Raw genomic sequence first — 25,239 nt, 5'->3', positions numbered from 1 at the left:
AATGCATAATGACTCAAATTGGATTTGGTATTCATCAAAAAAAAAAAAATATATTTAATTTTTTTTTTTTTTTTTTTAATTTCATTTTTATTTATTTATTTTTTTTAAAATTTTTTTTTTTTGTGGAAGGTTTAATTTTTTTTTTTTTTAAATTTCATTTTTAATATATTTATCTTGTTTAAATATTAATATTAAAATAAAATGGCTGTAGATGCATTAGTAGAATGTGTACCAAATTTTTCAGAAGGTAGAGATCAATCAATTATTGATGCTATTTCAAAATCAATTAGAGATACACCAGGTTGCACTTTATTAGATGTTGATCCAGGTAAATCAACTAATCGTACTGTATATACCTTTGTAGGTTGTCCAAAATCAATTGTTGATGGTGCTGTAAATGCTGCTAAAACTGCATTTAAACTTATTGATATGACCAAACATCATGGTGAACATCCAAGAATGGGTGCTTTAGGTATGTTTTATTTTAATTAAATCTTTAAAAAAAAATTAAAAAAAAATCAAAAAAAAAAAAAAAAAAAAAAAAAAAAAATCAATAAATATTAACAATTAATAAATTTATATTTAAAATAGATGTTTGTCCATTTGTACCAATTAGAAATGCAACAATGGAAGATTGTGTTAATTGTGCCAAGGAATTTGGTAAAAGAATTTCAGAAGAAATTGGTGTTCCAATCTTTTTATATGAAGAAGCATCAACTCAAGCATATCGTAAACAATTAAAACAAATTAGATCAGGTGAATATGAAGGATTAGAAGAAAAATTAAAAGATCCAAAATGGGCACCAGATTTTGGACCAGCCAAATTTGTTCCATCCTATGGTGCATCAGTTACTGGTGCACGTTCATTTTTAATTGCATACAATGTTAATATTTTAGGAACAAAAGAACAAGCCCATCGTATTGCATTAAACGTACGTGAAGCTGGTAGAAGTGACAATGAACCAGGAAGATTAAAATTCTTAAAGGGTATTGGATGGTATGTCGATGAATATAAAATGGCACAAGTTTCAATGAATCTTGATAACTATCTTGTTACACCACCACACATGGTCTTTGAAGAGTGTTCAAAAGATGCCCGTGAACTTAACCTTGGTGTTGCTGGTTCCGAAATCGTTGGTCTTGTTCCATTAGAAGCTATTTTGATGGCCGCTGACTACTATATCCAAAAAGAAAACTTATTCATCATTGATGAATCATTAAAAGTTCGTCTAGCCATCGAAAGATTAGGTTTATCCTCATGCTCTTACTTTGACCCAAAGAAAAGAATTATTGACTATATGGTACAAGAAGATCTTGCTGTTACTCAACCATTAGCTTCAATGACCCTCAAAGGTTTCATTGAAATTTTAGGTAGTAGAACCCCAGCTCCAGGTGGTGGCTCTGCCTCAGCTGTTATTGCCGCTATGGGTGCTGGTTTAGGTGCTATGACTGGTTGGATGACATTTGGTAAAAAGAAATTTGAAGCTCTTGATTCAGTTATGAGAGAATTAATTCCACCACTTGACAAAGCCATGAGAGATCTTATTCCATATATTGATGCCGATACAAATGCTTTCAACGATTACATTAAAGCTATGGGTTTACCAAAGGGTCCAGTTAGAGACGAAGCTATGGACAAAGCTTTAAAACAAGCTATTAATGTTCCATTATCAACTATGAAAATCGCAAGTCGTTGTTGGGAACCAATGATTAAAATGGCTCATCATGGTAATATCGCTTCAAAGAGTGATTTAGAAGTTGGTGCTAAATCTTTAGAAACTGGTATTTGGGGTGCTTATCGTAATGTCACTATTAACTTAAAAGATTGCAAAGATCCAAAATATGTTGAATCAACAACTGCTGAAGCTAATGCCATTATTGAAAATGCTAATCAATCTCTAAAGAAAATTTTAGAAATTTTAGAAAATAGAAAAGATTAAAATAAAATATAATAATTTAAATTTAAAAAAAAAAAATAGTTTAATTTTTATTAGTGATTAAAAATTATCGTTATCTTTTATCGTTTTTTGGAACAAATTTATTCAAAAACACAATTTAGCATATCATTACCAAATTTATTCAATACTATTTTATCAATTTTAAAAAAATTAGATACTAAATTATATCATTATATGATGATGGGCAAGATGAATGCTGATGATGATGGGGACCAAGATGAATGCTGATGATAATGGTGATGCTGATGATGAGGGGCAAACGGTGATGATGGAGGAATTTAATTACTTATTTTCAATTTTTTTAACTTATTATTGATAATAATTTAACTCGAACTATTTATACTTTTAAATTGTTATATATTAATTATTATAATTGGTGATTATGATTAATGACTAGTGTATCTTGATATTATTATTAATGATGATAATTAAATTGAACTATTAATACTTTTAAATTATTAAATATTAATTTAATTATTATAATTGGTCATTATAACTATTGACTAGTGTAAATTGATATTATTATTAATTAGACTATGATAATTTAAATTGATATTATCTTGATTAATAGTTTGAAAAGGTGATTGCCTTTTGCATATTGTGATGTAAAGGTGATTTTGTAGTTTATGAGATGGGTAATAAGATAAGATGGGTAATAGGTGACTTACAAAAGAAAGAAATTACTTCTTACTTAAGAAATAAGGTAAGTATTAGAATAATAAATCTAAATAAATTTTATTAGATTAAATTAATGTAATATTTAATCTAATAAAAACTTACATTCAAATATTAGTTAAATGGTAAAATTTCAGAGTTGTAATTAAAAAATATTAATTCAGTTTATAATAGAAAATCTAGAAATCTAAAGCTTCAACAAATCTCTTTACATGTTCCATTCTTACTAGGTTCTTAAGAATCTACATGTTTCGTTCAGACAAGGTTTTTAAGAATTTACATGTTCCTTTCCGACAAGGTATTCTATTAACTCAAAGCCCAAACATCACAAATTAAATATTTTTGTATGTATTAAATATAATATTTTTTATTAAAATAAATTATCATCATTTTAATATTTTTTTTTTTAATATAGTACCATTTCGACCAGGTTTTCTATTTGATGTTGAATGGATGGAACACTAAAACATCTTTTGTATATGTTTTAAACACAAAGTTTTTAAAAAAAAATTATCATCCTAATAATTTTTTTTTTTTATATCTTTATAGTAACTGCTTCAAATAATCAATTTTATTATTTAAATTAATTTTTAAATAAAATAAATAAAATATTTTTTTTAATAAAATTTTTATGATTTTTAATTTTATTTCTGTTTTTTACATTTTTTTATTATTATTATTCATTTTTAATATTTTTTTTTCTTCAATTTAAATAAAACTTAATTTAGAGAAACGGAAATAAAACAGTGAATATATACAGTATACAGATTATTGTAAATTTGCAAAAGATGATTTTATCTTTACTTCCAGAACTATATAACATTAAATCAACAACCAACATAACAGGGGTAATGGCCATTACAATCAAAACCATAACAATAGTTATAATAGAGATGGTGGCGAAAGAAGAATGAAATTTGTTTCTGCCAAAACAGTAGAGGGTGGAAAATTAAATAATTACAATAATAATAATAATAATAATAATAATAATAATAATAATAATAATAATAATAATAACCATAATAACAATAATAATAATAACTATAAGTAATCCATCTTTAATTATAAATATAATTTTAATAAAGTAAACTCCTTTTTAAATTTTATTAAAGAATAAAAAAAAAGTTTAATCAAAATTTTTTTCTTTTTATTTTATTTGTTAAGAGTATGAAATAATAATCAACATTATAACTATACTTTTAAAAACTAATTTTAAAATTTATAATTAATAAGAAAATGAATTAAATGAAAATAAAAAATAGTAAAGGAATAGTTTCACAAAAAATGAAAGAAAAGAAAAGAGGTAAAAAAAATAAAAGAATATATAAAAATAAATCATTTTTTTATTTTAAAAATTATTGTTTTTTATTTTTTATTTATGTAATTAAATACTTTAAGTATATGATTTCTAATTTAAAGAATTATATAATATTTTTCTAATTTTATATTATAGTTATTAATATTATTGAAAAAACTGTTTAGATTAGTGTGGTTCAATTCCCCATTTCGTTTGATTTAAAGTATTGAATGTAGTTGCTAATCTGGATTTGGCGATTGAAATCTGCTTAATCTATTTTATAGGCCATTTAAAAATCTTAATCTTTCTAAATTATCCATATTTAAATAAATATTATACTTGTTTTATTATATAATTATTAATATTAATTATTATTATATTTATTATTTATTTTATATATTATGTGATTCTATCAATAATAAAAATTAAATTCATCTGAATACTCTTTTTGTTAAAAAGTGTTGATGAATTTTTATCTGAATATTGTAAAACCAGATAGCACCGCCTTTAATTGGGAAAATGTTTTTTATTTAAAATTTGAAATAATTTATTTATAAAGATAAAAGTTTTATTATTTTAGTTGATTATATGGTAATCTGTATTAAAATTAAGTTCGTAGTTTATAATTTTTTTTTATTTAATATATTGTTTTTTTAATTTATTATATTTTTTTAATTTTTTTATATTTTTTTAAATTATATTAAAAATTTTTTTTTTTTTTTTTTATTAAAAATAATAGCTTTAATAACCACACACTATTTTTTTATATACAACTTCACTCATAGCATAATCATTATTTTATTACATTATTTTTTATTTGTAAGTAATTATATTTTATTTGTAAATTATATTTAAAAAAAAAAAAAATATATTCTTTGTAAATTATTTTATTATATTATTTGTTATTTTTTGTTATTTTGGAAATAATTATTTATATATTTTATTTGTATATTATATTAAAAAAAAAAAAAAAATTTTTAAATAAATTATTTTTTATATATCCACATCCTTAAAAATATAATAACAGTTATTTATTTTTATTTAGATTTTTAAATAGTATTTTCATTTTGCAAATTAATAAAAAATGTATACTATTGTAATTTGTTTTATTGCTTTGTTCATTTTTTATTGGTTTTTTAGAAAAACCAGAAATAACACCACCAAATGCTACTACCCAGATGGAACCGAAAACGTCGAGGACTTTTTCTACGACGACGAATTTTATAAGGAATTCCATAAAAAAAATAACCCACCACAACAAAATACACCAGAAGTTCCAGAACCACAACCACAACAAAACCAACAATCACAACCACTCCCACTCCATCAACCACTCCCACTCCAGCAACCACTCCCACTCCATCAACCACAACCACTCCAGAAACCACAACCACTCCCACTCCAGAAACCACAACCAATCCCACTCCAGCAATCACAACCAATCCCACTCCAACAACCACAATCACCACAACCACAACCAAAACATACTGCATCAATACCTGATTATAAAAAATTATTTAGAGCTATGGATGCATATGAAAAGCTACAACAAGAAGAACCACAACCACAATCAAACACAACCACACATATTATTGATAATAAAAATCAATTTTATGGATCTATGGATATTGACTCAGGGACAGTCAATACTCCTCAACCACCACCACAAGATAAAGCTATAAAACGTTTAAATGAACGTTTGGAGCTCTACGGTTTAGAGAACCGTACAGTCATCCCAGGTGATGGCAATTGTCAGATGCATGCCTTATCTGACCAAATTTATGGCGATTTAAACCATAGTATGGAAATTAGAAGAGCTATTGTTACATGGCTCATGAAAAACAAAAATTTAACCCTTCCAAATGGTGCCAAAATATACGAATTTGCCAATGCCACCAGCTGGTATAAGTACTGTAACCAAATGGCAAGAAGGGGTACATGGGGAGACCACTTAACATTACTCGCCGCTGCTGAGATTTTCAAATCTCAAATTACCGTTATCTCATCCGTTGAGTCTAACAGCAGCTTTTTCATTGAAATCACTCCACGTTCAATTGAAAACTCTAGAGCTATTATTTTGTCTCACCATGCAGAACAACACTATGGTTCCTTACGCCAAGTTTTATAATTAAAAGTTATTGGTCCAATATAAAGTAATTCGAGGTACATTTAAAAACATTAAAGGTAAATAATTATATTTTCTATTTTTTTTATTTTTTTATAGTTTTTTTATAAATTATTAATTTATTTTTTTAATACAATAGATTTCGCTTTCTTCACAGCATGTTTTGACATTGGTCTTATAAATTTCGGTATTAGTACACCTAAACAATAATTTATAGACAGAAAATGGTATGTAAAATAATATTATTTTTAAAAATTAATTTTAAACATATACTAATAACCATCATTAGTCATCAGGAAAAATATAAGCAGCATCTGAAAAACAATCGCCCAAACGTATCAAAAAACCTATAGCAAATTTAATTTAAGGTCCCAATGGTGGTTCAACTAATAGATCAAGTGTGGTTCAAACGGTGGTTCAAATTTTTCATGTAATCGGTTAAGTGGTGGTTCAAGTGGTAGTTCACATCACAATTCAAGTTTTGGTTCAAATAACCGGTCAAGTGTGGTTCTAGTGATAATTTTTATCGTAATTCAAATGGTGGTTCAAGTAATCGATCAAGTGTGGTTCAAGTGATCAGCCAAGTAGTGGTTCAAGTGGTTTTTCATCGTAATTTAAAAGTTGGTTTAAAGTAACCGGTCAAGTAGTGGTCCATGTGGTATCTTTCATCTCAATTCTAACGTTGGTTAAAATAATCGGTCAGTTGGTAGTCAAATAGCAGTTCAATTGGTGGTTCAATTGGTGGGTCAAATAATATTTTAAGTAGTAGTTCAAATAGTAAAAGTAATTGGTCAAATGGTGGTCCAAGTAATATTTTAAGTAGTAGCTCAATAACTTAGGTATGTTATATTTATTAATATTTTTATTTAATATTAAAATATATATATTAATAATCTTTTTATTTTATTTTATTTATTGTCAAGGTTGTAATATATAATCACTGCAGTATAGTCGATTTATTTAGCCAATAATCTCGCGAGCTTGCTTTTTTTTAAATTTTAAAAAAATTTTATTTTTTTGATTTTTTTAATATTTTTTTTTAAATAAAAAAAATTTTATATTTCTTCATTTTATTTTTTGCATCACACAATAAATGCATAAATATTTCAAAAAAATGGTCCTAGGTCAATAATAATAGATTTAAAAAGCCTTCAAGTAAGTAAATAAGCACATTATTTTAAAACAAAAAATCTATATAAAAATGGGATTCGTAGATGAACACAATACTAACACAAATTAAATTTTATTATATTTAGTGTAAATCAAGTATGGTAACCTATTTCAATAAGTGGTAATAAAACAGAGCCTGATTCGAGAAGTGTATGATATATTGGTACAGTAGCTTAGAATCAGTTGCATCAAGTGTGAAACCCATTGTATCAAGTAGTGCTTAAGAATCTTTTACACCAGATAGTGAATTATTTGTTTATCAAAGGTAGAAGTAACGAATCTGCCTCATCAAGCTGTAGAGTCTATTGTATCCAATAGTGTAGAATCATGTTTCATCAAGCTCTGTTTTTGATAAAATGGTATCAAGTGGTATATATTCCGAACTCATCAAACAATTTGGGACCTACTGTGTCAAGTTGTGTAATATCTGTTGTATTTTTAGTATATGTGGTCGCAATTCAAAGCCTGTCATCAAATATTTATATCAAGTCAACACTAATGATGCCAATCAACCTAATCAACTATTTTATGAATATCATTAATTCGCTCTGGCCAAGCAATTATGATAGAAATAAAATAATTTTAGGAAGAGAAGGTAAAAACACTGAAGCTTTCGTAATTATTGACCAAATTAGGGAATATCAAAACTCACCACTTCTAGAAGTCCACTAAACTTTAATGTTCATTCACCATAATCAAAACAACTACAGCAACAATTTATAGATTTAAATCAACTATTGGAGCAATCAAGGATTATGGAAAACCTCGCCCTCCATTAATACTGGTAAAAAAGATCTAGGCACAATTAGAATCAATCAATATTTCTATAAACCAAATTAAATAATTATAATATAAATTTAAAACAATTATAATAAAAAAATAAAAATAGAAAATTAGAAATTTTAAAAAGTGATTTAACAATTTCTTTACTATTAAATGTCTTTTTCATTTTATTTATATTTATTTTTTTTTAATTTTAATTTTTTATTATTATTATTATTATTCATTTTTAATATTTTTTTTTCTTCAATTTAAATTTAAATAAAACTTAAATTAGAGAAACGGAAAACAGTTTATTGTAAATTTGCAAAAGATGATTTATCTTTACTTCCAGAACTATATAAAATTAAATCAATAAAAATTGTGCATGCAACAAACATTCTTTGTTTACCATTTGAATCTTGTGGAAATGTTAGAGTATAGTTATCTAATTCAGAAAAATCTTTATAAATTGTACTAACTTCCTCTACATCGTTTAGTATATTATATTAGTAGTGATAGCTTTTACACATATTACAACTCTCCTATAAAATTAAACTGTGGATTTGAAGGGGAAAATAAAATTTGATGAAAGATGCCGAGATTGGTTGGGATCGAAAATATGAATGGTTTTTAAAATAAAAAAAAATTGAATTTTTTATTTTTTTTTTTTTTTTTTTTTTTTAAATTAATAAAAAATAATTTTTATTTTAAAAAAAAAAAAATTAATAAAAACAAACACACAAAAAAAAAAAAACAAGAAATAGTAAAACAATTTTATATATAATATTTATATCTATAAATTTATAATAATTATAATTTCTATTATAATCATAATGAATACTTTAAATGATGATACTGTCACCACAATTTCTAATTCATCGGTATTAGGCGGTGACAGTAATAACAGTAATAATATTAATAGTGGTAATATTGAAAACAATAAAAACAATAATAATAATAATAATAATGAAACTGCAGAAGATAAAAGTCCAAATAAAAAAAGAATTAAAAAAAATAAAAAATTAAAAGAAAAGGATATGGATTCAATAGTTAAGCAATATTCAGGAAATTTTGATTCGTGGATGGCTGTTAGTCATTTATACAAGTATAGAGATAATCCAGGTATAATCGATTTTTTATGTAATAAGCTATATAGTTTAGAAGATAAAGATATCGATTTTTATATTACTCAGCTTTGGTAAATATTATAATTTTTAAAAATTTCAATATTTTTTTTAATTTATTAATAGTATTTTTTTACAAAAGTATATTATTAATTAATCAACCATATGAACAAAAAGCATCATTTTCATCATTAGCAAGATTTGTTTTGGATAGATGTGCCAACTCAATTAGATTTGCAATTAAGGCCTATTGGATATTTCAAGCATTCGAAGAAGATGGTGAAAAGAATTTATTTAGTATAGAAAATAGTGTTTATCTCCAATCTCCCTCAGCATCTCCAAAAGATGTGCCTATGTACAGTAATGATCAAACTACTCCAATAGATTTAGATAAAATATATAACCAAAATCAATATGATGAAGAAGAGTTTATAGATGACAGCAGTAATGATGAAAATAATGATAGTATAAATAATAAGAAAATCAATGCTAATAATGGTGATAGTGAAGATCATACTGATGAAGAGGAATCTCAAGATAAAAATAACAATAATAGTAATAATAATAGTGAAAATAATAATAAAACTGAAAATGGGAAAAATAGCGAAGATATAGTTAATGAATTCCATAACATAGCGAATAAACCCCAACAAGAGCAACAACCACAACAACCACAGCAACAACAATCACAACAACCAACACCAAATGAAAATATACCAGATAATACAGAGCCAACATCAAATGTCAATAACCACAACTATGCACCCGCCCTATCAACTATTGATGGTGTTAGTCACCCATATATATCACAACCAAACGACCCCATAGAAAATATTACCCAAATCTTGAAAAGAAACAGAAAAATTTACAACAAAATTGAAGCCAAAAAGGAATTAGCAACTAGATTAAGAGAGTTTTGTGAGATGTCTGTAATTACATGTTCAAGACCACTAATTACAAGACCTAGAACCTCATCATTACCTTCACCAGTTATTAATTTTAATACAATTAATAAATCAAATAATAAATCATCACCATCCAATAATAGTAACAATATAGAAAAAACTTTAATAAGTGAACAAGATGATAGTCAATTGAATGGTCCAGATAATAACAACAATATAAACGATACCAATGGCGGATCATTAAGTGAAGATGAAATCTCATATTTAGAAAAGTGTAAAACTCCTCCAGTAGAATCAAAACTATCTGATCAGGATTTTGAATTCGAATTATCAAAAAGCTATAGATGTGACTATTTAAATGATATTTTATCATTCATTCAAAAGATGGCACGTATTTCTAAAATACTATTACCAATACCAGTTGATATAAGACGTAAGTAAACAATATACACCCCCCTTTTTTAAAATTTATCTTTATAGTATATATTTATTAATATTTTATTTTACAAATTTATAGAGGCAAAGTTAAAACATGAAATTAGTCTATTAAACATTAACTTACCATTGGGTTTATACGTTCCACTTTGGCAAAATTCAAAACATCATTGTGTAGTAAGAATCCCACCTGAAGAAGTTAAAATTTTAAATTCAAGAGATAGGGTACCATTTTTATTAGTTTTGGAGATTATTGAAAGTGATCAAGAAGCTTTATCAAGTAATATTTTTGAAGTAGTTTCATCATATCTTCAATACACTACAACAAACGATAATTTATTAAAAATGAACGAAATGAAAAGAAAATATTTTTCATATTTAAAGAAAAACATTTTAAACTCCTCATCTGAAACCATTACAAATGGTTCAACAACAACAGCGGCCGCACCAACAATTACAACCACCTCAACTCAACAACAACAACAAAGCAAATCATTACCAATTTCACCTGCTAACTCAATTAATAGTAGCAGTAATACAATAATATCATCATCGACATCATCATTACAACAGCCACCAATTGGTACTGGTGGCGGTGTACCTCTTTCAACATCACCATTATCATCACCATTAGTCGAAAAAATAATAAATGACACAAGCAGATCATTATCATCACCATTTGGTGAATCATGGGCAGAAAAAACAGAAAGATATCGTAGAATTTCACCATATGGTCACTTTGCAAATTGGAAGCTTTGCTCTGTTATCGTTAAAACTGGTGATGATTGTAGACAGGAACAAATGGCAGTGCAATTAATTAGAAAGTTTGATGAAATTTGGAAAGAAAGCAAACTACCACTCTATTTAAGACCATACAATATCCTTGTAACAAGTAGCAGCGGTGGTATCATTGAAACCATTCCAGATACAATTAGTTTACACAATCTTAAAAAGAACACACCAAACTTTACAACACTACTAAACCATTTTAAGAACACCTATGGAGAACCAAGTTCACACGAATTTCGAACAGCACAATCCAACTTTATCGAATCTATGGCAGCATATTCAATAGTAACTTATATTTTGCAAATTAAAGATCGTCACAATGGCAATATTTTAATAGATAAGGAAGGTCATATTGTGCACATTGACTTTGGTTACATACTCTCAAATAGTCCAGGAAACATCTCATTCGAATCAGCACCATTTAAATTAACACAAGAGTTAGTTGATGTAATGGGTGGGGCAACCTCTGGTCAATTTCAATATTTCAAAGTATTATGTGTACGTGGTCTTATAGAAGCAAGAAAACAAGTTGGTAAAATCCTATCATTAATCGAAATAATGATGTCAGGTCCAAAAATGTCATGTTTTGTAGGTGGTAAAGAAGTTATTGACCAATTAAAAGCACGTTTCTTTTTGGATGTAAATGAACGTGAATGCTCAACTTTAGTCGAAAATTTAATTTCATACAGCTTAGATCATTTCAAAACACGTTATTATGATAAATATCAATCATGGTATAATGGTATATTACCATAATTAAAAAAAAAAGAATTAATATTATTTTTTTTATATATACAATAATATTAATAATGATAATTTATACAATAAAAATAATCCTAATTGGTATTTTTTATTAAAGTCATTTAAAAAAAAAAAAAGAAATTGTTGAAATTATATATTTTTTAATTTTTATATTAAATTTTTTTTTATTTATTTATTTTATTATTTTAATTATTTATTCCATCATTGATGATGTATCGTCAAATGAAGGTAAAACACCACCTCTTGAATTTGATGAAAAAAGTTCACGACGAATTTCGTGTGTGATGATATGATGAGTATGTTTACGTAAAAGGATTTTTAATTGTTCTTTTTGATCTCTGGTAATATCAGTTTTATAACGTTGAACTAAACTGAGAAGAGCACGATGCCAAAGGACTGGGAGTTCACGGGTCTCTTCTTCAAAACCAACAAAATGTTCAATAAGGGAATCTACAACACGGTATGGAAGAGCATATTTTTTATCACATAAAATTCTAATAAACATTGAGGTTGCACCATTATAATCTACCAATTGAGATAACTTCATAAGAGCTACACTTGAGTGAAGAACTGGAATTGAGACTTTACAAATAATACTACCAATAATTTTGGCTTCTAAAAGGGTGCAATCACCACTTTCTGCTAATGGTAAAAGGATTGCTTTATAAAATGCTGCTGGTCTGTATAATGATTTCTTTAATGCCATGTAAAGATGAACATTTAATTTTTTATATTCTGCAATATTGTCTCTGACTCTTGGTAAAACTACAATTGATAAAAATCTTTGTGTAATTTTAGTGTTGGTACCCATACAAAATAATTTAGTTGCAACTCTAATTGCATGTGGTGTCCATTTATCTGGACGAGTTAAATATAATAAATCTTCCCAATTTATAAAATTTGGTAAAATTCTAAAAGCTCTTGGAACTTTACCTGATGTATATGTTTCTAAATATTTACCAACCCTAATAATAATTGTAAAAAATATTAATTAATATTGATTTATATAGAACCAAAAAGAATGGTATAAAATTAAACTTACTTTGTATAAACGTCAATAGCTTTTGGATTTAATTTATTTTGATCAGTAGTTTCTCTAGTTTCTTGTTCTCTAAGTTTTTGCTCAATAATATCACCTAAAGTGAAACGAGTTTGGAATTGTTGTTGTTCACCACCCATAAACATTTGGAGTACTCTTTCATCTTCTTCATCGATTTCTACTTCACCACCCATACCAAATTGACTTTCAGTATCAGATAATTGTTCGAAACCATCTTCTTCGTCAAATTCTTGATTATCATTGAATTTTTTTTTACCATCAAGGGCTTCTTCTTCTTCATCATCTACAAAGTCATTGAAATTAAATAATTTATTTTGGATTCTTTCTTGTTCAAAGGTTAAAAGTTGATCACCTTTTTGTTTTTCTCTTTCTTCTGCTTCAACTTCTGTTGCTTGTTCTTTAATAGCTGAAAGAATTTTACTTGAAAGAGCTTGTGGAATTACTTTTTCAGTTTCATCAAAACCTGTATCTGTATCTTCTAATCCCTTTTTACCTTTTAATCTGCCTACTCTATTTTTTGGTTTTAAATGTGCTGTTTCTGAATCTCTAATTTGTTTGCCTAATGGGTCGTGTCTTGGTTTACCACCTTTTTTAATATCTTTACCCATTTTTTATACTATATAGTTTTAATTATTTAATATATAAATAATGTGGTTTTTATTATTATTATTTTTATAAAAAAAAGATTAAAGTATTTCGTTTTTTTTTTTTTTTTTAATTTTTCGTTTTTAAAAAAAATAAAAATAAAAATAAAAAAAAAATAAAATTTTTTTAAAATTTTTTTTTTAAAATTAAAAATAAAAAAAAAAAAAAAAATATTTAATCAAAAAATTTAATAATAATGATCCCAATTGAAGGAAAAGATATAACAACTATAAATTCTGAAAAGGAAAAAAAATTAAACAAATTATTATTGTTAATAAAAGAAGAAAAAGAACTTGAAAATAAAGTAATTATTTTAAAAAAAAAAATATATTTTTACACAATTTTTAAAAATATATTCACCCACTTTTTTTAATTTTAGAAATTAGATAAAGAAAAAGAAATTTTAAATGAACAAAATGAAAAAATAGAAAGTTTAAAGGCAAAGTTATTAGAGATTGTAGGATATCATCGATTTTTCAATAAAAATTTTAAAAATTGCCAATTTACTAATTTTTATTTTTTTATAATAGCAAGAAAAAAGAATTCAACAAAAACAACAAGCAGAATACGAATTAAAAGAACTTAAAAATAAAAACTTAAATATCGAATCTCAAATCAATAGTGTATTATCCTGTTCTAGTGATCAGAGTAATAATGTAAAAATCATTAATATATACTTATAATGATCATTATTTGTTTATAAAAATATTAATATAACCAACTTGTTTTTATAATAGGACCACATTTCGGAAAAAATAGAATATTATAGCAATAAACAAAAAGAGTTGCAAAATAAACTCAACAAATTAAAAGAATCAAAGGATGAAGAAATTTTAAAATCAAAATTTTTAGAACTATCAACCAATGAAAAAAAGTTATCAGATAAAGTATAAACATTAAATTAAACTTCCAAACACATATGTATTATAGCTTCAATTGTATTATAAAATAAAGGTTTTTTTAAATATAGTTATTTTTATTTATTATTCAAAAGAGTAACTTGAAGCACAAAAAACAGGATTTCTCCAATGGCAATGGATACGTTTACACACTGAGTGATCTTTGGCACAACCTAGAATAACAAATAGCGGAATAAAATGATCGTAGGTGGGATGTGCTTTATTTGAATTTGGTAGTGATTCAAATTTAAGAAACTCATCCTCTCTTTCTTTACCAGTTTTAGTTGTTAGTGTGTTGTGTACCCATTCTTCAAAATCAATCGCCCAAGCTCTATCATGGTGATTCGATAGATCTTTTGATGCTTCTAAATTGTGCACTGTTCCACCACTACCCATAACTAAATAACCTTCATCTACCAATGGTTTAAGAGCTTTGCCTATTTGGTAATGCTCTGTTGGGTTTAAATTTGATTTTAAAGATATTTGAACCATAGGCACATCTGCTTCTGGATATATTAATTTATTTACAGTCCATGCACCATGATCATAACCTCTTTTACAATCCCTTTTTAACTCTATATCCGCATCTTTAAATAATTCTATTACTCTGTTTATTAATTGAGGACATGTTTTAGCTGGATATTCAAATTTATACATTTCATCTGGGAAATTATAAAAATCATAAATTACTTTTGGGTCTTTTGTTGTTTGAATAGTAAAATCATTTTCTTCCCAATGTGCCTAAAGTTAATTATTAATATTACCAAAAATAAAAAATAAAAATTTTTAATGGTTATTTTTCTTTACATAAAAAAAAATTAATACTTACACTTATAACTAAAATTGCTTTTGGTTTAATTCCATCAAATATGTTCTTTGAGAAATTTTCAAAAAACATTCTTGTTGAATATTCATTTAATATTATTGTTCTTGGTGTGTCATGAGAAACAAAAATAGGGTTAAATTTGTGAATTGTTGACATATTATATATTTATATATGACGTTTATATTTTGTGTTTATACTTTTATAAACATAAAAAAAAAAATAATAAAAAAATAAACCACCCATTTTTTTTATACTTCCCCCTAAAAAATATTTTATTTTTTTTATTTATTTATATAGATAAAATTTTAATATTAATTATAATGAGAATATTATGTCAATATTATTTTTAGAGTTTATAAAATTATAGGATGTTGTTATTTCGGGGTTTAAACAAAAAAAAAATAAAATAAAAAAATAAAATTAAATTAAAAAAAATTTTTACTTTTTTTTTTTTACAAAACACGTAGCACCCATCAAATTTAAACCATTCATATAAAAAAACAATGATTTTTTTTAAAACAAGCAACAAATAACAAATATTATAGATTAAAAAAATATATATTTTTTTAATGTATCTATATTCTTTATAAAACGTAAGTATTAATTTAATTCTAAATATTTAAATTTATTTGTTAAAAAACTAATTAATAATTATTACTAATTTAGATGAAAGATACATTAGAAAATTTTAAAAAATACCCAAATTTAAAAGTTATATATTTTCTTAGTAGCGCAGCATTAGCATGTATTCAACCATTTATTAGTGTTTATTTGCATAGCTTTAAAACTATTAAACCATCAGTTATTGGTATTATTACATGCATCATCCCGTTTTTATCATTTGTATCAGCACCAATATGGACTGGTATTGCAGATAAACATAATGTTCAAAAAAGAGTTTTGGTTTTTAATTGTTTAGTGGCATCTGTTGCATTGCTCCTATTAATACCCACCAATGACAATCTTTTTGGTATATTTGCTTTGATCAGTTTGTATAGTATAAGTTCAGCTCCAATTACACCACTTATTGATGGCTTTGTCTTAAAAGAGATGGGAGAAGATTCAAAATTATATGGAATGCAAAGATTGTTTGCTGCTATTAGTTATGGTCTTGCCGCTTTTGCTACTGGTATTGTCATTGAAAAACATTCAATTAACTTTTTATTTGTATCATATACTTTTTGGATGGTAATCTTTTTAATTTATTTTATATATAATCAAACCAATATTGCATCAAAAATTAAAAAATCAGGTGTAAATTTATCAAACTTTAAAAAATTACTAGAAGAAGAGGAAGTAGAAATAAATAATAATAATAATAATAATATCAATGATATAAATAATAATGAAAATGATTCTGGATGTACACAAAATGATATAGATTCACCAACGTTAGTAGTAAAGGCCAAAGATCAACCGGAAGAAATCAATGATGTAAAAGATAATTTAATTGAAAAAGAAGGAGACTATGAGGATTTAGCATCAATTCCAATGCAGGCAAATGGTGGTGAACATATACCACAAGAAAGATTAAGAACAAAGCAAGTCTATTTAAATATTTTAAAAGATGCCCACATGATGATCTTTTTATTTGCAACAATGATTTGTGGTATGACAGCAAATATCATTGGTAATTTCTTATTCCTCTTCCTTCAAGATGTTAAACATGCCAGCTCAATGCTTCTAGGTAGTACTATGCCATTTACAGTAGTCATGGAGTTGCCGTTTTTCTTTTTTGGTAAACAACTTTTAACAGTAGTCGGTGTAAACAAGTTGATTATTATTGGTCACTGTGCATTTATCCTTCGTTTATGTTTATATAATATTTTAGCAATCGAATCAGTATCGCCATGGTTTGTCCTACCAATTGAAATTTTACATGGTATTGCATTTGCAACAATATGGTAAGAAACTATAAAGTTTATATATATAAATTAAATTTAAAAATATGTTTTAAAAATATTAACTCTTTTTTTTTTTATTTCAAATAGGACTGCAGGTGTAGAGCTATCAAATCAAATGGCACCCAAAGGATATGAAACTACATATCAAGGTATTTTTGCTGGTATGTTTGTAGGGTTGGGTGCAGGTTTAGGTTCGATTATAGGCGGATTTTTATATGAACATAAATCACCAATGTATTTATTTAGATTTACTGCTATAGCAACAACATTCAGCCTAATTGTATTCTCGCTAAATCAACTTTATTTTTCTAAAAAAAATAAAAAGAAACTTGTTACTAGCAATAATTCGCTTATTTAAAAAACAATAAAAATAAAATAGAGATTATTTATTACTCTATTCCATTTATTTAAAATATTTTTATTTATTTATTATACAACTATATTAATTTACCATTAACCTAAATGATGATTATTATTATTATTACTTTTGAATTAATTGATTATTGATAATTACTGATTATTTGTGGTTTTAATTATCATCTTCATCGTCGTCTTCTTGTGGGTCAAAAACTTTTGGCATTAACCAAGCTAAACCATCAGCAATAAAAGTTCTTTCTCTTGGTAAATCAGTTGTGAAAATTCTTGGGAAATAATATTGAAGCATTTGAACTGCTTGTGGTAAATGATTTTCTTCTTCTGGTAAGTTGTTGGCTTTTTCTACACATTCACTTAATTCTTCAAATGCTTTTTTTGATTCTTTATTATTAAAATTATTTTTATTTGCTACAAGTCTGAATATATACAAAAAAATGATTAGTGAATGTTTTTTCAAATAGTTTTTTTTTTTTTTTTAGATCTTTACGATGCAAAGAATTTACTTGATTGAGCTTCGCAATGCTTAATGTTTTTAACAGAGAATATATTATTATTATCGTCTTCGGCCATATTTATTAGTTAATTTATATTATTTATAAATATATTAAAAAAATATTTTAAAAAAATTTTAAAAAAAATTTTGAAAAAAAAAATTTTGAAAAAATATAAAAAAAAAGAAAAAAAAAAATCTTATGATTTGGTCACTGATAATAATTATCGAATTTATTTTTGCAGATTATATAAAAACAAAAATTTCATTATCAAAAATTACTTTTGGTGTATTTATTCCCATTTTTTAACCAATTTGAAGATTACAACTATTAGAAGAAATTTTATTAACTATAATAGTTATTTTTAAATAACTATTATTATTTTTTATATTATTATAATCATAATTAAAAATATAAAATTCGGTTAAAAAGTGGGTGTTTTGATTTATTTGAAAAAAAAAAAAAAAATAGATATTTTTATTTTTTTTTTTTTTTTAATTTTTAAAAAAATTCCAATCATAAAATTTTTTATTATTTTTATTATTTTATTGTTTTGTAAATATATTCATTTAAGTCAATTATTTATTTATTTATTTATTTATTTTTAAAAAAAAAAAAGAAAAATGTCATCACTTGGTAAATGTGCTCGTTGTAATAAAACTGTATACAATGTTGAAGGTTTCACAGCTGTCAAAAAATGTTTCCATAGATCATGTTTTAAATGCAAGGTTTGCAATGTATGTTGAATAAATAAATAAATAAAAAAAAAAATAAATAAATTTATTTTTTATGTTAATAATTCATTTTTATTTTCATTTTCTAAAGTGGCAATTAACTCTTACTTCATACAAATCTATTAATGATGAAATTTATTGTGCTAACCATTACCCAGTTAATGGTTTCTCAAATCAAGGTGAACAAGTTGTTGGTGCTAGTGTTCATTCAAAAACTACACAAAATCAAATTAGTATGTATTTATTTTAAATAGAATAGAGGTGCGCTGAAATAACAAATATTAATATTTTTTTATTTTTAGATGCACCAAAATTAGATACAGTTAATAATCAAGTTAGAGGTGAAGGTGAAAAACCAAATACTGGTGTTAGTGATTTAGTTACTGCAAATGCTCTCAAAGCACCAAAATTAGACACAGTTAATAATCAAGTCAGAGGTGATGGTGATAAACCAAACACTGGTGTTAACGATTTAGTTACTGCAAATGCTCTCAAAGCACCAAAATTAGATGTAGTCAATCAACAAATTTATAATACTTCTGGTGAAAAACCATCAATTGATTTAGAAACCATTTCAATTAATAAAGCAACTAGTGCACCAAAATTAGATGTTCAAAGTGGTTATCAAAAGACCTCTGCTCATTAATTAAATAGTAATAATAGCAACAATATTAATAATGCAACCAATCAAACACAAAAAACCTTATTTTAAAAAACAAATTGTACAAATAATAAATTATTAATTTCTTTTAAATTATATTCAATTTCTTTTTATCAAATACTTTTGAAAATTTTAATTTAAAAATAAAGTTTAGAGATTTAACTAAATTAGAAAGAGATAAATGTGATGAACGTGTTGGAAATGAAATACTGTAAGATGATTTAAAAAATAAATATAAACACAGTCAGATTATCAACCCATTAAATATTAATTGTTGATTTTCTAAATTATATAAATAAATGAATAAAGAAATAAATATTTTAAAATTATTAAAGATAATTATAGTTTTATTTAAATTTAAAATGATAATTAAATATTATAATTTTATTTATTTAAACTATATTTATAGTGATTTCATGGGAAGTTTGAATTACACACTATCAAGCATTAAAATGAAAATGATTAAAGCTACGATAAAGAAGAGAGCTACCATTACAGAAATTGATGATAGAGGAGCTGTTGTAAAGAATTTCATACTGCACCTATTACAAGATAGATATTTGTTCACCCAATTTTTCACTACATCGCTATTATTAAAAAAATCTATAGATAAAATTTTAAAAGTTAATAAATATTATAAAAACTATTAAGTAAAATATATAATTATAGTTACCCATTTTTGTATGTATTTTCTATATGATTTTTTTTATTAATTATACTTTATGGTTGTTTTAAAACTAAAAAATAATTCTAACACAAATTGTAAAAATTAAAAAAAAAAAATTGCTAAAAAACCAATATATTCATTTTATAATAAATAAATATAAAAAGTAAATTTCAATCAATCTATTTTATAATTTAAGTAAAAATAAATTATTATTATAATTAATATAAAAATTTAAACAATTATTTCCTTCAGATTTTTTTTAATATATTTTTTATTTTTTTTTAATTTATTATTTTTATTTTTTTTCAATTTTTATTTTTTTTTTATTTTCAATTTTAATATCATTAAACTAAATAATTATATGTTTAAATATTAATACTTATTTATACAAAATGTCAAATAATAATAATAGCAATGGTAATTCACCACAACAAACAAATATAGTTAATAATAATAATAATGTTTGGGTAGTTGGAGTTTTAACAACTTCAGATCGTGTTAGTCAAGGTCAAGCAATTGATCAATCAGGACCAGAAATTGTATCAATTATAAAAAATCAATTGATTCATATGATGGGGGGCGAGGCATGCAATATAACAATTCAAACAGTTTATAAAGTTGTACCAGACGAAATTGAACATATACAATCGATGATTACACAATGGACCCATTCAAAATTTAAATTAATTTTAACAACTGGTGGTACAGGTTTTACACCACGTGACGTTACACCTGAAGCTATCAAACCATTATTAAATCGTAGAACCAAAGGTATTGAAATAGCAATGTTAAAAAAGAGTTTAGAAATTACATCTCATGCAATGTTAAGTAGACCAGTAGCAGGTATTCGTGATCAAACTTTAATTATAACCTTACCAGGTAGTGTCAAAGCAATTAGAGAAAATTTAGGTGTAGTTTTACCAGCAATTCCACATGCTATTGGTTTAATTTGTTCAAATCCTTATTCTTCTTCAGTTGATGCCCATAGGGCAAGAGATTTAATTACTGCACCACAAGCACAACCTCATCCACAATCAATTACTTCGACAATGGATGGTGAACAACAACAAGGTCACGGTCATAGTCATGGTCATGGCCATAGTCACGGCCACGGTCATAGCCATGGTCATCATTCATGTGGTGGATCTGGTAAAAGAGGTTCGAAATATGTAATGACACCAGTAGAAGAGGCAATTAATATTATATTGGAACAATCTAATCTTTTAAAATTAAAAATTGAAAGTGTCGATATTGCAAAATCATTGGGTAGAATTATTGCAGAAGATATTACATCAAAAGACCCATTCCCAACATTTAGAGCATCCATTAAAGATGGCTATGCAGTAAGATCAAAAGATGGTATTGGTCATTATAAACTCTTGGGTGATTCGGTAGCAGGAGGTTCAAATTATAGCAAAGAAACAAATGATGAAGAAAAACATTGTGTACGTATTACAACAGGTGCAATGGTTCCAGATATCTATGATGCAGTAGTAATGGTTGAAGAAACAGAAATTATTAAAGAAAATGTAGTATCAATCGAAGTTTCAGTTAGACCCGGCCAAGATATAAGACCAATTGGAAGCGATATTCCACAAGGTACTGTAGTATTAAAAAAAGGTGATAAAATGGGATGTTCTGAAATTGGACTTTTGGCTACTCTTGGTATTCAAACAGTACAGTGCTATGGTTTACCAAAAATTTCAATCATTTCAACTGGTGATGAATTGGTAGATTATAAAAAACAAGGAGAATTAGAGGCAGGTATTATTCGTGATAGTAATACACCAACACTCGAAGCTATTATTAAAGAGATATCAAATCATTTTGGTGAATGTGCATCAAGAGATCAAATTAATTTGGTTGGCATCGTTGGAGATAAATTAGAAGATTTAGAATCTACATTTGTTGAAGAGTCTAAAAATTCAGATATTATTATAACTAGCGGGGGTGTATCAATGGGTCAATTAGATTTGGTTAAACCATTACTTGAAAAAATGGGTAAAGTACATTTTGGTAGAGTTAATATGAAACCAGGCAAACCTTTAACTTTTTCAACTATTACAAGTGATGAAAAGACAACACTAGTCTTCTCGTTGCCAGGAAATCCAGTAAGTTCGGTTGTATGCTTTTACTTGTTTGTAGTTCCAGCACTCCGTAGAATTTCAGGTTTCTCAAATACAAATTTACCTCAAGTCGAAGTTAAACTTTTAGATCGTATTCAAATGGATCCTGAAAGACCAGAGTATCACAGATGTTATATTGAATGGGATTTTAATGAACATTGCTTTGTTTCAAAAAGTACTGGTTCACAAGCAAGTTGTCGTTTATTAAGCTTAAAACAAGCCAATGCATTATTGGTATTACCACAAAAAGAAGGTTATTTAGAAAAAGGTACAATGGTTAAATCAATTTTAATCGGTCCGCTTTCTAATTAATAATAATAATAAAAATAACATTTTATAAATATTTTTTTATTTATTTATTTATTTATTTATTTATTAATTTATTCATTTATATAAGCATTATAAACTAAATCAATAAAATTGTCATCGTTTGCTAATCTTTTTAATGTTTCTCTAATTTGATCTTTTGTTACAGTATTTTCTTTTATGACTACAGAATTCATTAAAACTGATAATAATGGGACTTCTTTTTTACCGTTTGATGGCGATACTGGTTGTGAGGTTTTGGTCGAGTTTGTTTGTTGCATAAGTGTATTTGGAGTAATTATATTTTCTTCCATTTCTATATTGTTTTTATTAATTTGTTGTGGTGGTGATGGTTGAATATTGTTTTCTTTATTTGGGGTTGATGGATTACTATTACTAAAATTTTGAGATGGATGAGCAGCCATTTGCATATTGTATGGTGGTTGATAGGTATGTGGTGGATGTGGTGACATATATTGTGGATGTTGGTGCATCATAAAACCTGGAGGTGGGATCATTGATTGCTGTTGTTGATGTGGTGGTAATGACTGTTGTGGTTGTTGTGGTGGTTGTGGTGGTTGTTGTGGTGGTAATGGTGGATTTTTTTGAACTTCTTTTAAGAGATTAAATATTTTTTCTTGATCTGATGGTTCATAAAACCAAATTCCGCAAATTTCTTCATTTTTATTTCTATAAATTAAATAGGTATCTTGGCATTTAATTACCATTTTTTCGTAAATTTCATCACATAAATTCTTTGTTGATAACCTATTCATAATAATTAGTTTACAATATGGGAATTCTGATCTATTTACAACAAATAATGATCCTTCGATATCTTTTCTAGACTAAAAATTATTATAAATATTATTAATTTTTAGATTTAATTTTTATATATGTTTTGTTTTATAAATAAATAAAATTAAGCATACCCATTGTTTTAATGTTTCATCAAATCTGTATGCAGTTGCATGTGTTGATGTTCCTAAAATGCCTAATACTTTATTATCTAATCTTTGTAATGCTGATAAGTTTTGTTGCTGTGATTCAATTGTTGCTGATGCCATGTTAATAATGTTTAATATATTAAGTGTAATATATCTAAATTAAATTTAATGAAATTGATAAAGGTTAATCAAAAAAAATTAAAAAAAAAAATTAAAAAAAATAAAAAAAAAAAATTTTGAAAAAAAAAAAATAAAAAAATAAAAAATTAAAAAAAATATTATAATTTATTCCATTTTAAAAATAGAAATAATAATTTTATAAAAAGAAAGAAATAAACAATTAAATATTATTTATTATTTAAATATTAAATGGTTTTTTTTTTTTTTTTGAAAATTGGAATTATAAAAAACAATTTATAAAAAATTGTTTTTTTTTTTTTTTTTTTATTAATTAAAAAAAAATTTTTTTTTTTTTTTTTTTTTTTTTTTTTTTTTTTTTATATAAATTAAGATCCTAATGAATCTATTCCCTAAATAAGCTAAAGTTTAACAATTTTTTAGTTAAACAGTTAAGAATAAAATATTTGGATAACCCACTTTTTACAATATATTTGAATTTAAATTTTTTATTTATTTGGTTGGATAAAAATTTTAAAATTATTTAATTGGAGTATCTTTAGTAATTTCATATAATATATTGTTATTGTGGAGCCAGAAACCATATGGAATATTTTGAACAGAGTCCTTATTTACAGTAAGCTTTTTGTTGTGTATCTTGAATTTAATGGCATCTTCAACTTTTTTATGCATTGGACTAATTGGATGTAAAAGATTTTCCATGTATTGATTAAATTCTATAAAACCCACATTATCTGCACTTTTAAAATATCCAGATGGAGACATTGGTTTTAAGGCTCTTAAAAAAAATATTTTATTATTTGCATATTCAATAACATCTTGATACTTTTTAACAATTAGATATATACAAGATTCAGTGCAATAATCTGTCAAAGAATGGTCACCATGCTTGCTTAAAAATTCCATTAAATCGAAGGGAAATATATCTTTACCAAATAATTCTTTACAATTACATTTTTTTAAATCTTGATTATTATTATTATTATTATTGTTATTTAAATTATTATTATTTTTATTTTTATTTACAGTATTATTAATATGGTTTGATGTATAGTTATTTATATAAGATTCATTGCAGTGGTGATTTTCAGGATCTTCACATATATTTTGATTATTGTTAATATTATTTTTACAATTATTATTATTATTATCGTTATTATTACTTGATTTGTTTTTATGATAATTTTCAATTAATTGTTCTTGAGATATTATTTGACTATTAATTTTATTATATTCATTTAACAATTCATCCGTTCTCTTTAAAATTGTTTCTAAATTGAATTCTTTTGATAGTTGTGGAATTTCTGGACTTTCTTTAATAACATTTAAATAGTATTTGGCCTTTTCAGTACCAATTAATCTATTTAAGTGGTCTACCAACGTAGAATAATCAATAAGATTATTCTTAAAACAATCTGATAGCCTATTAATTTGATAGGGTACTTCTAACTCTATATT

The 25,239-nt window shown here is 25.1% G+C and overlaps 12 protein-coding genes across 12 annotated transcripts; 7 read left to right on the top strand and 5 right to left on the bottom strand.

The window, feature by feature from the left end:
• Positions 1-201: 201 nt before the first annotated feature.
• On the top strand, positions 202-1,964 carry DICPUDRAFT_54842 (uncharacterized protein; the record flags this gene model as incomplete). Its single annotated transcript, XM_003287409.1, has 2 exons — positions 202-472; positions 592-1,964. The coding sequence occupies 2 exons, from the start codon at positions 202-204 to the stop codon at positions 1,938-1,940; spliced, it is 1,620 nt and encodes a 539-aa protein (XP_003287457.1). The 3' UTR covers positions 1,941-1,964.
• Positions 1,965-5,551: 3,587 nt separating this feature from the next.
• Positions 5,552-6,058, top strand: DICPUDRAFT_32493 (uncharacterized protein; the record flags this gene model as incomplete). Its single annotated transcript, XM_003287408.1, has 1 exon — positions 5,552-6,058. One exon carries the CDS (start codon positions 5,552-5,554, stop codon positions 6,056-6,058), a length of 507 nt encoding a protein of 168 aa, XP_003287456.1.
• A 2,762-nt stretch (positions 6,059-8,820) lies between these two features.
• DICPUDRAFT_151559 (uncharacterized protein) lies at positions 8,821-11,996 on the top strand (the record flags this gene model as incomplete). The annotated part of the gene is made up of 3 exons (XM_003287407.1): positions 8,821-9,185; positions 9,254-10,449; positions 10,534-11,996. The coding sequence occupies 3 exons, from the start codon at positions 8,821-8,823 to the stop codon at positions 11,994-11,996; spliced, it is 3,024 nt and encodes a 1,007-aa protein (XP_003287455.1).
• A 199-nt stretch (positions 11,997-12,195) lies between these two features.
• Positions 12,196-13,670, bottom strand: DICPUDRAFT_151558 (uncharacterized protein; the record flags this gene model as incomplete). The annotated part of the gene is made up of 2 exons (XM_003287397.1): positions 12,196-12,967; positions 13,045-13,670. 2 exons carry the CDS (start codon positions 13,668-13,670, stop codon positions 12,196-12,198), a joined length of 1,398 nt encoding a protein of 465 aa, XP_003287445.1.
• Positions 13,671-13,903: 233 nt separating this feature from the next.
• Positions 13,904-14,600, top strand: DICPUDRAFT_78299 (uncharacterized protein; the record flags this gene model as incomplete). The annotated part of the gene is made up of 4 exons (XM_003287406.1): positions 13,904-14,011; positions 14,087-14,164; positions 14,238-14,363; positions 14,445-14,600. 4 exons carry the CDS (start codon positions 13,904-13,906, stop codon positions 14,598-14,600), a joined length of 468 nt encoding a protein of 155 aa, XP_003287454.1.
• Positions 14,601-14,690: 90 nt separating this feature from the next.
• Positions 14,691-15,588, bottom strand: DICPUDRAFT_78298 (uncharacterized protein; the record flags this gene model as incomplete). Its single annotated transcript, XM_003287396.1, has 2 exons — positions 14,691-15,347; positions 15,436-15,588. 2 exons carry the CDS (start codon positions 15,586-15,588, stop codon positions 14,691-14,693), a joined length of 810 nt encoding a protein of 269 aa, XP_003287444.1.
• Positions 15,589-16,098: 510 nt separating this feature from the next.
• Positions 16,099-17,694, top strand: DICPUDRAFT_151555 (uncharacterized protein; the record flags this gene model as incomplete). The annotated part of the gene is made up of 2 exons (XM_003287405.1): positions 16,099-17,336; positions 17,424-17,694. The coding sequence occupies 2 exons, from the start codon at positions 16,099-16,101 to the stop codon at positions 17,692-17,694; spliced, it is 1,509 nt and encodes a 502-aa protein (XP_003287453.1).
• Positions 17,695-17,865: 171 nt separating this feature from the next.
• On the bottom strand, positions 17,866-18,281 carry DICPUDRAFT_151554 (uncharacterized protein; the record flags this gene model as incomplete). Its single annotated transcript, XM_003287395.1, has 2 exons — positions 17,866-18,092; positions 18,215-18,281. 2 exons carry the CDS (start codon positions 18,279-18,281, stop codon positions 17,866-17,868), a joined length of 294 nt encoding a protein of 97 aa, XP_003287443.1.
• Positions 18,282-18,825: 544 nt separating this feature from the next.
• DICPUDRAFT_32515 (uncharacterized protein) lies at positions 18,826-19,582 on the top strand (the record flags this gene model as incomplete). Its single annotated transcript, XM_003287404.1, has 3 exons — positions 18,826-18,939; positions 19,028-19,123; positions 19,196-19,582. The coding sequence occupies 3 exons, from the start codon at positions 18,826-18,828 to the stop codon at positions 19,580-19,582; spliced, it is 597 nt and encodes a 198-aa protein (XP_003287452.1).
• A 1,254-nt stretch (positions 19,583-20,836) lies between these two features.
• DICPUDRAFT_32483 (uncharacterized protein) lies at positions 20,837-22,702 on the top strand (the record flags this gene model as incomplete). The annotated part of the gene is made up of 1 exon (XM_003287403.1): positions 20,837-22,702. One exon carries the CDS (start codon positions 20,837-20,839, stop codon positions 22,700-22,702), a length of 1,866 nt encoding a protein of 621 aa, XP_003287451.1.
• A 68-nt stretch (positions 22,703-22,770) lies between these two features.
• On the bottom strand, positions 22,771-23,763 carry DICPUDRAFT_78293 (uncharacterized protein; the record flags this gene model as incomplete). The annotated part of the gene is made up of 2 exons (XM_003287394.1): positions 22,771-23,544; positions 23,629-23,763. The coding sequence occupies 2 exons, from the start codon at positions 23,761-23,763 to the stop codon at positions 22,771-22,773; spliced, it is 909 nt and encodes a 302-aa protein (XP_003287442.1).
• A 537-nt stretch (positions 23,764-24,300) lies between these two features.
• On the bottom strand, positions 24,301-25,239 carry DICPUDRAFT_32479 (uncharacterized protein; the record flags this gene model as incomplete). The annotated part of the gene is made up of 2 exons (XM_003287393.1): positions 24,301-24,875; positions 24,945-25,239. Coding segments are annotated over 2 exons (870 nt in total), but the record flags the coding sequence as incomplete, so codon positions are not given.

This window comes from Dictyostelium purpureum (genome assembly GCF_000190715.1).
Source record: "Dictyostelium purpureum unplaced genomic scaffold DICPUscaffold_100, whole genome shotgun sequence".
In the NCBI taxonomy this organism is placed as follows: domain Eukaryota; phylum Evosea; class Eumycetozoa; order Dictyosteliales; family Dictyosteliaceae; genus Dictyostelium; species Dictyostelium purpureum.
The sequence above is the reverse complement of the archived record's forward strand: the minus strand, read 5'-3'. Positions and strand labels throughout refer to the sequence as shown.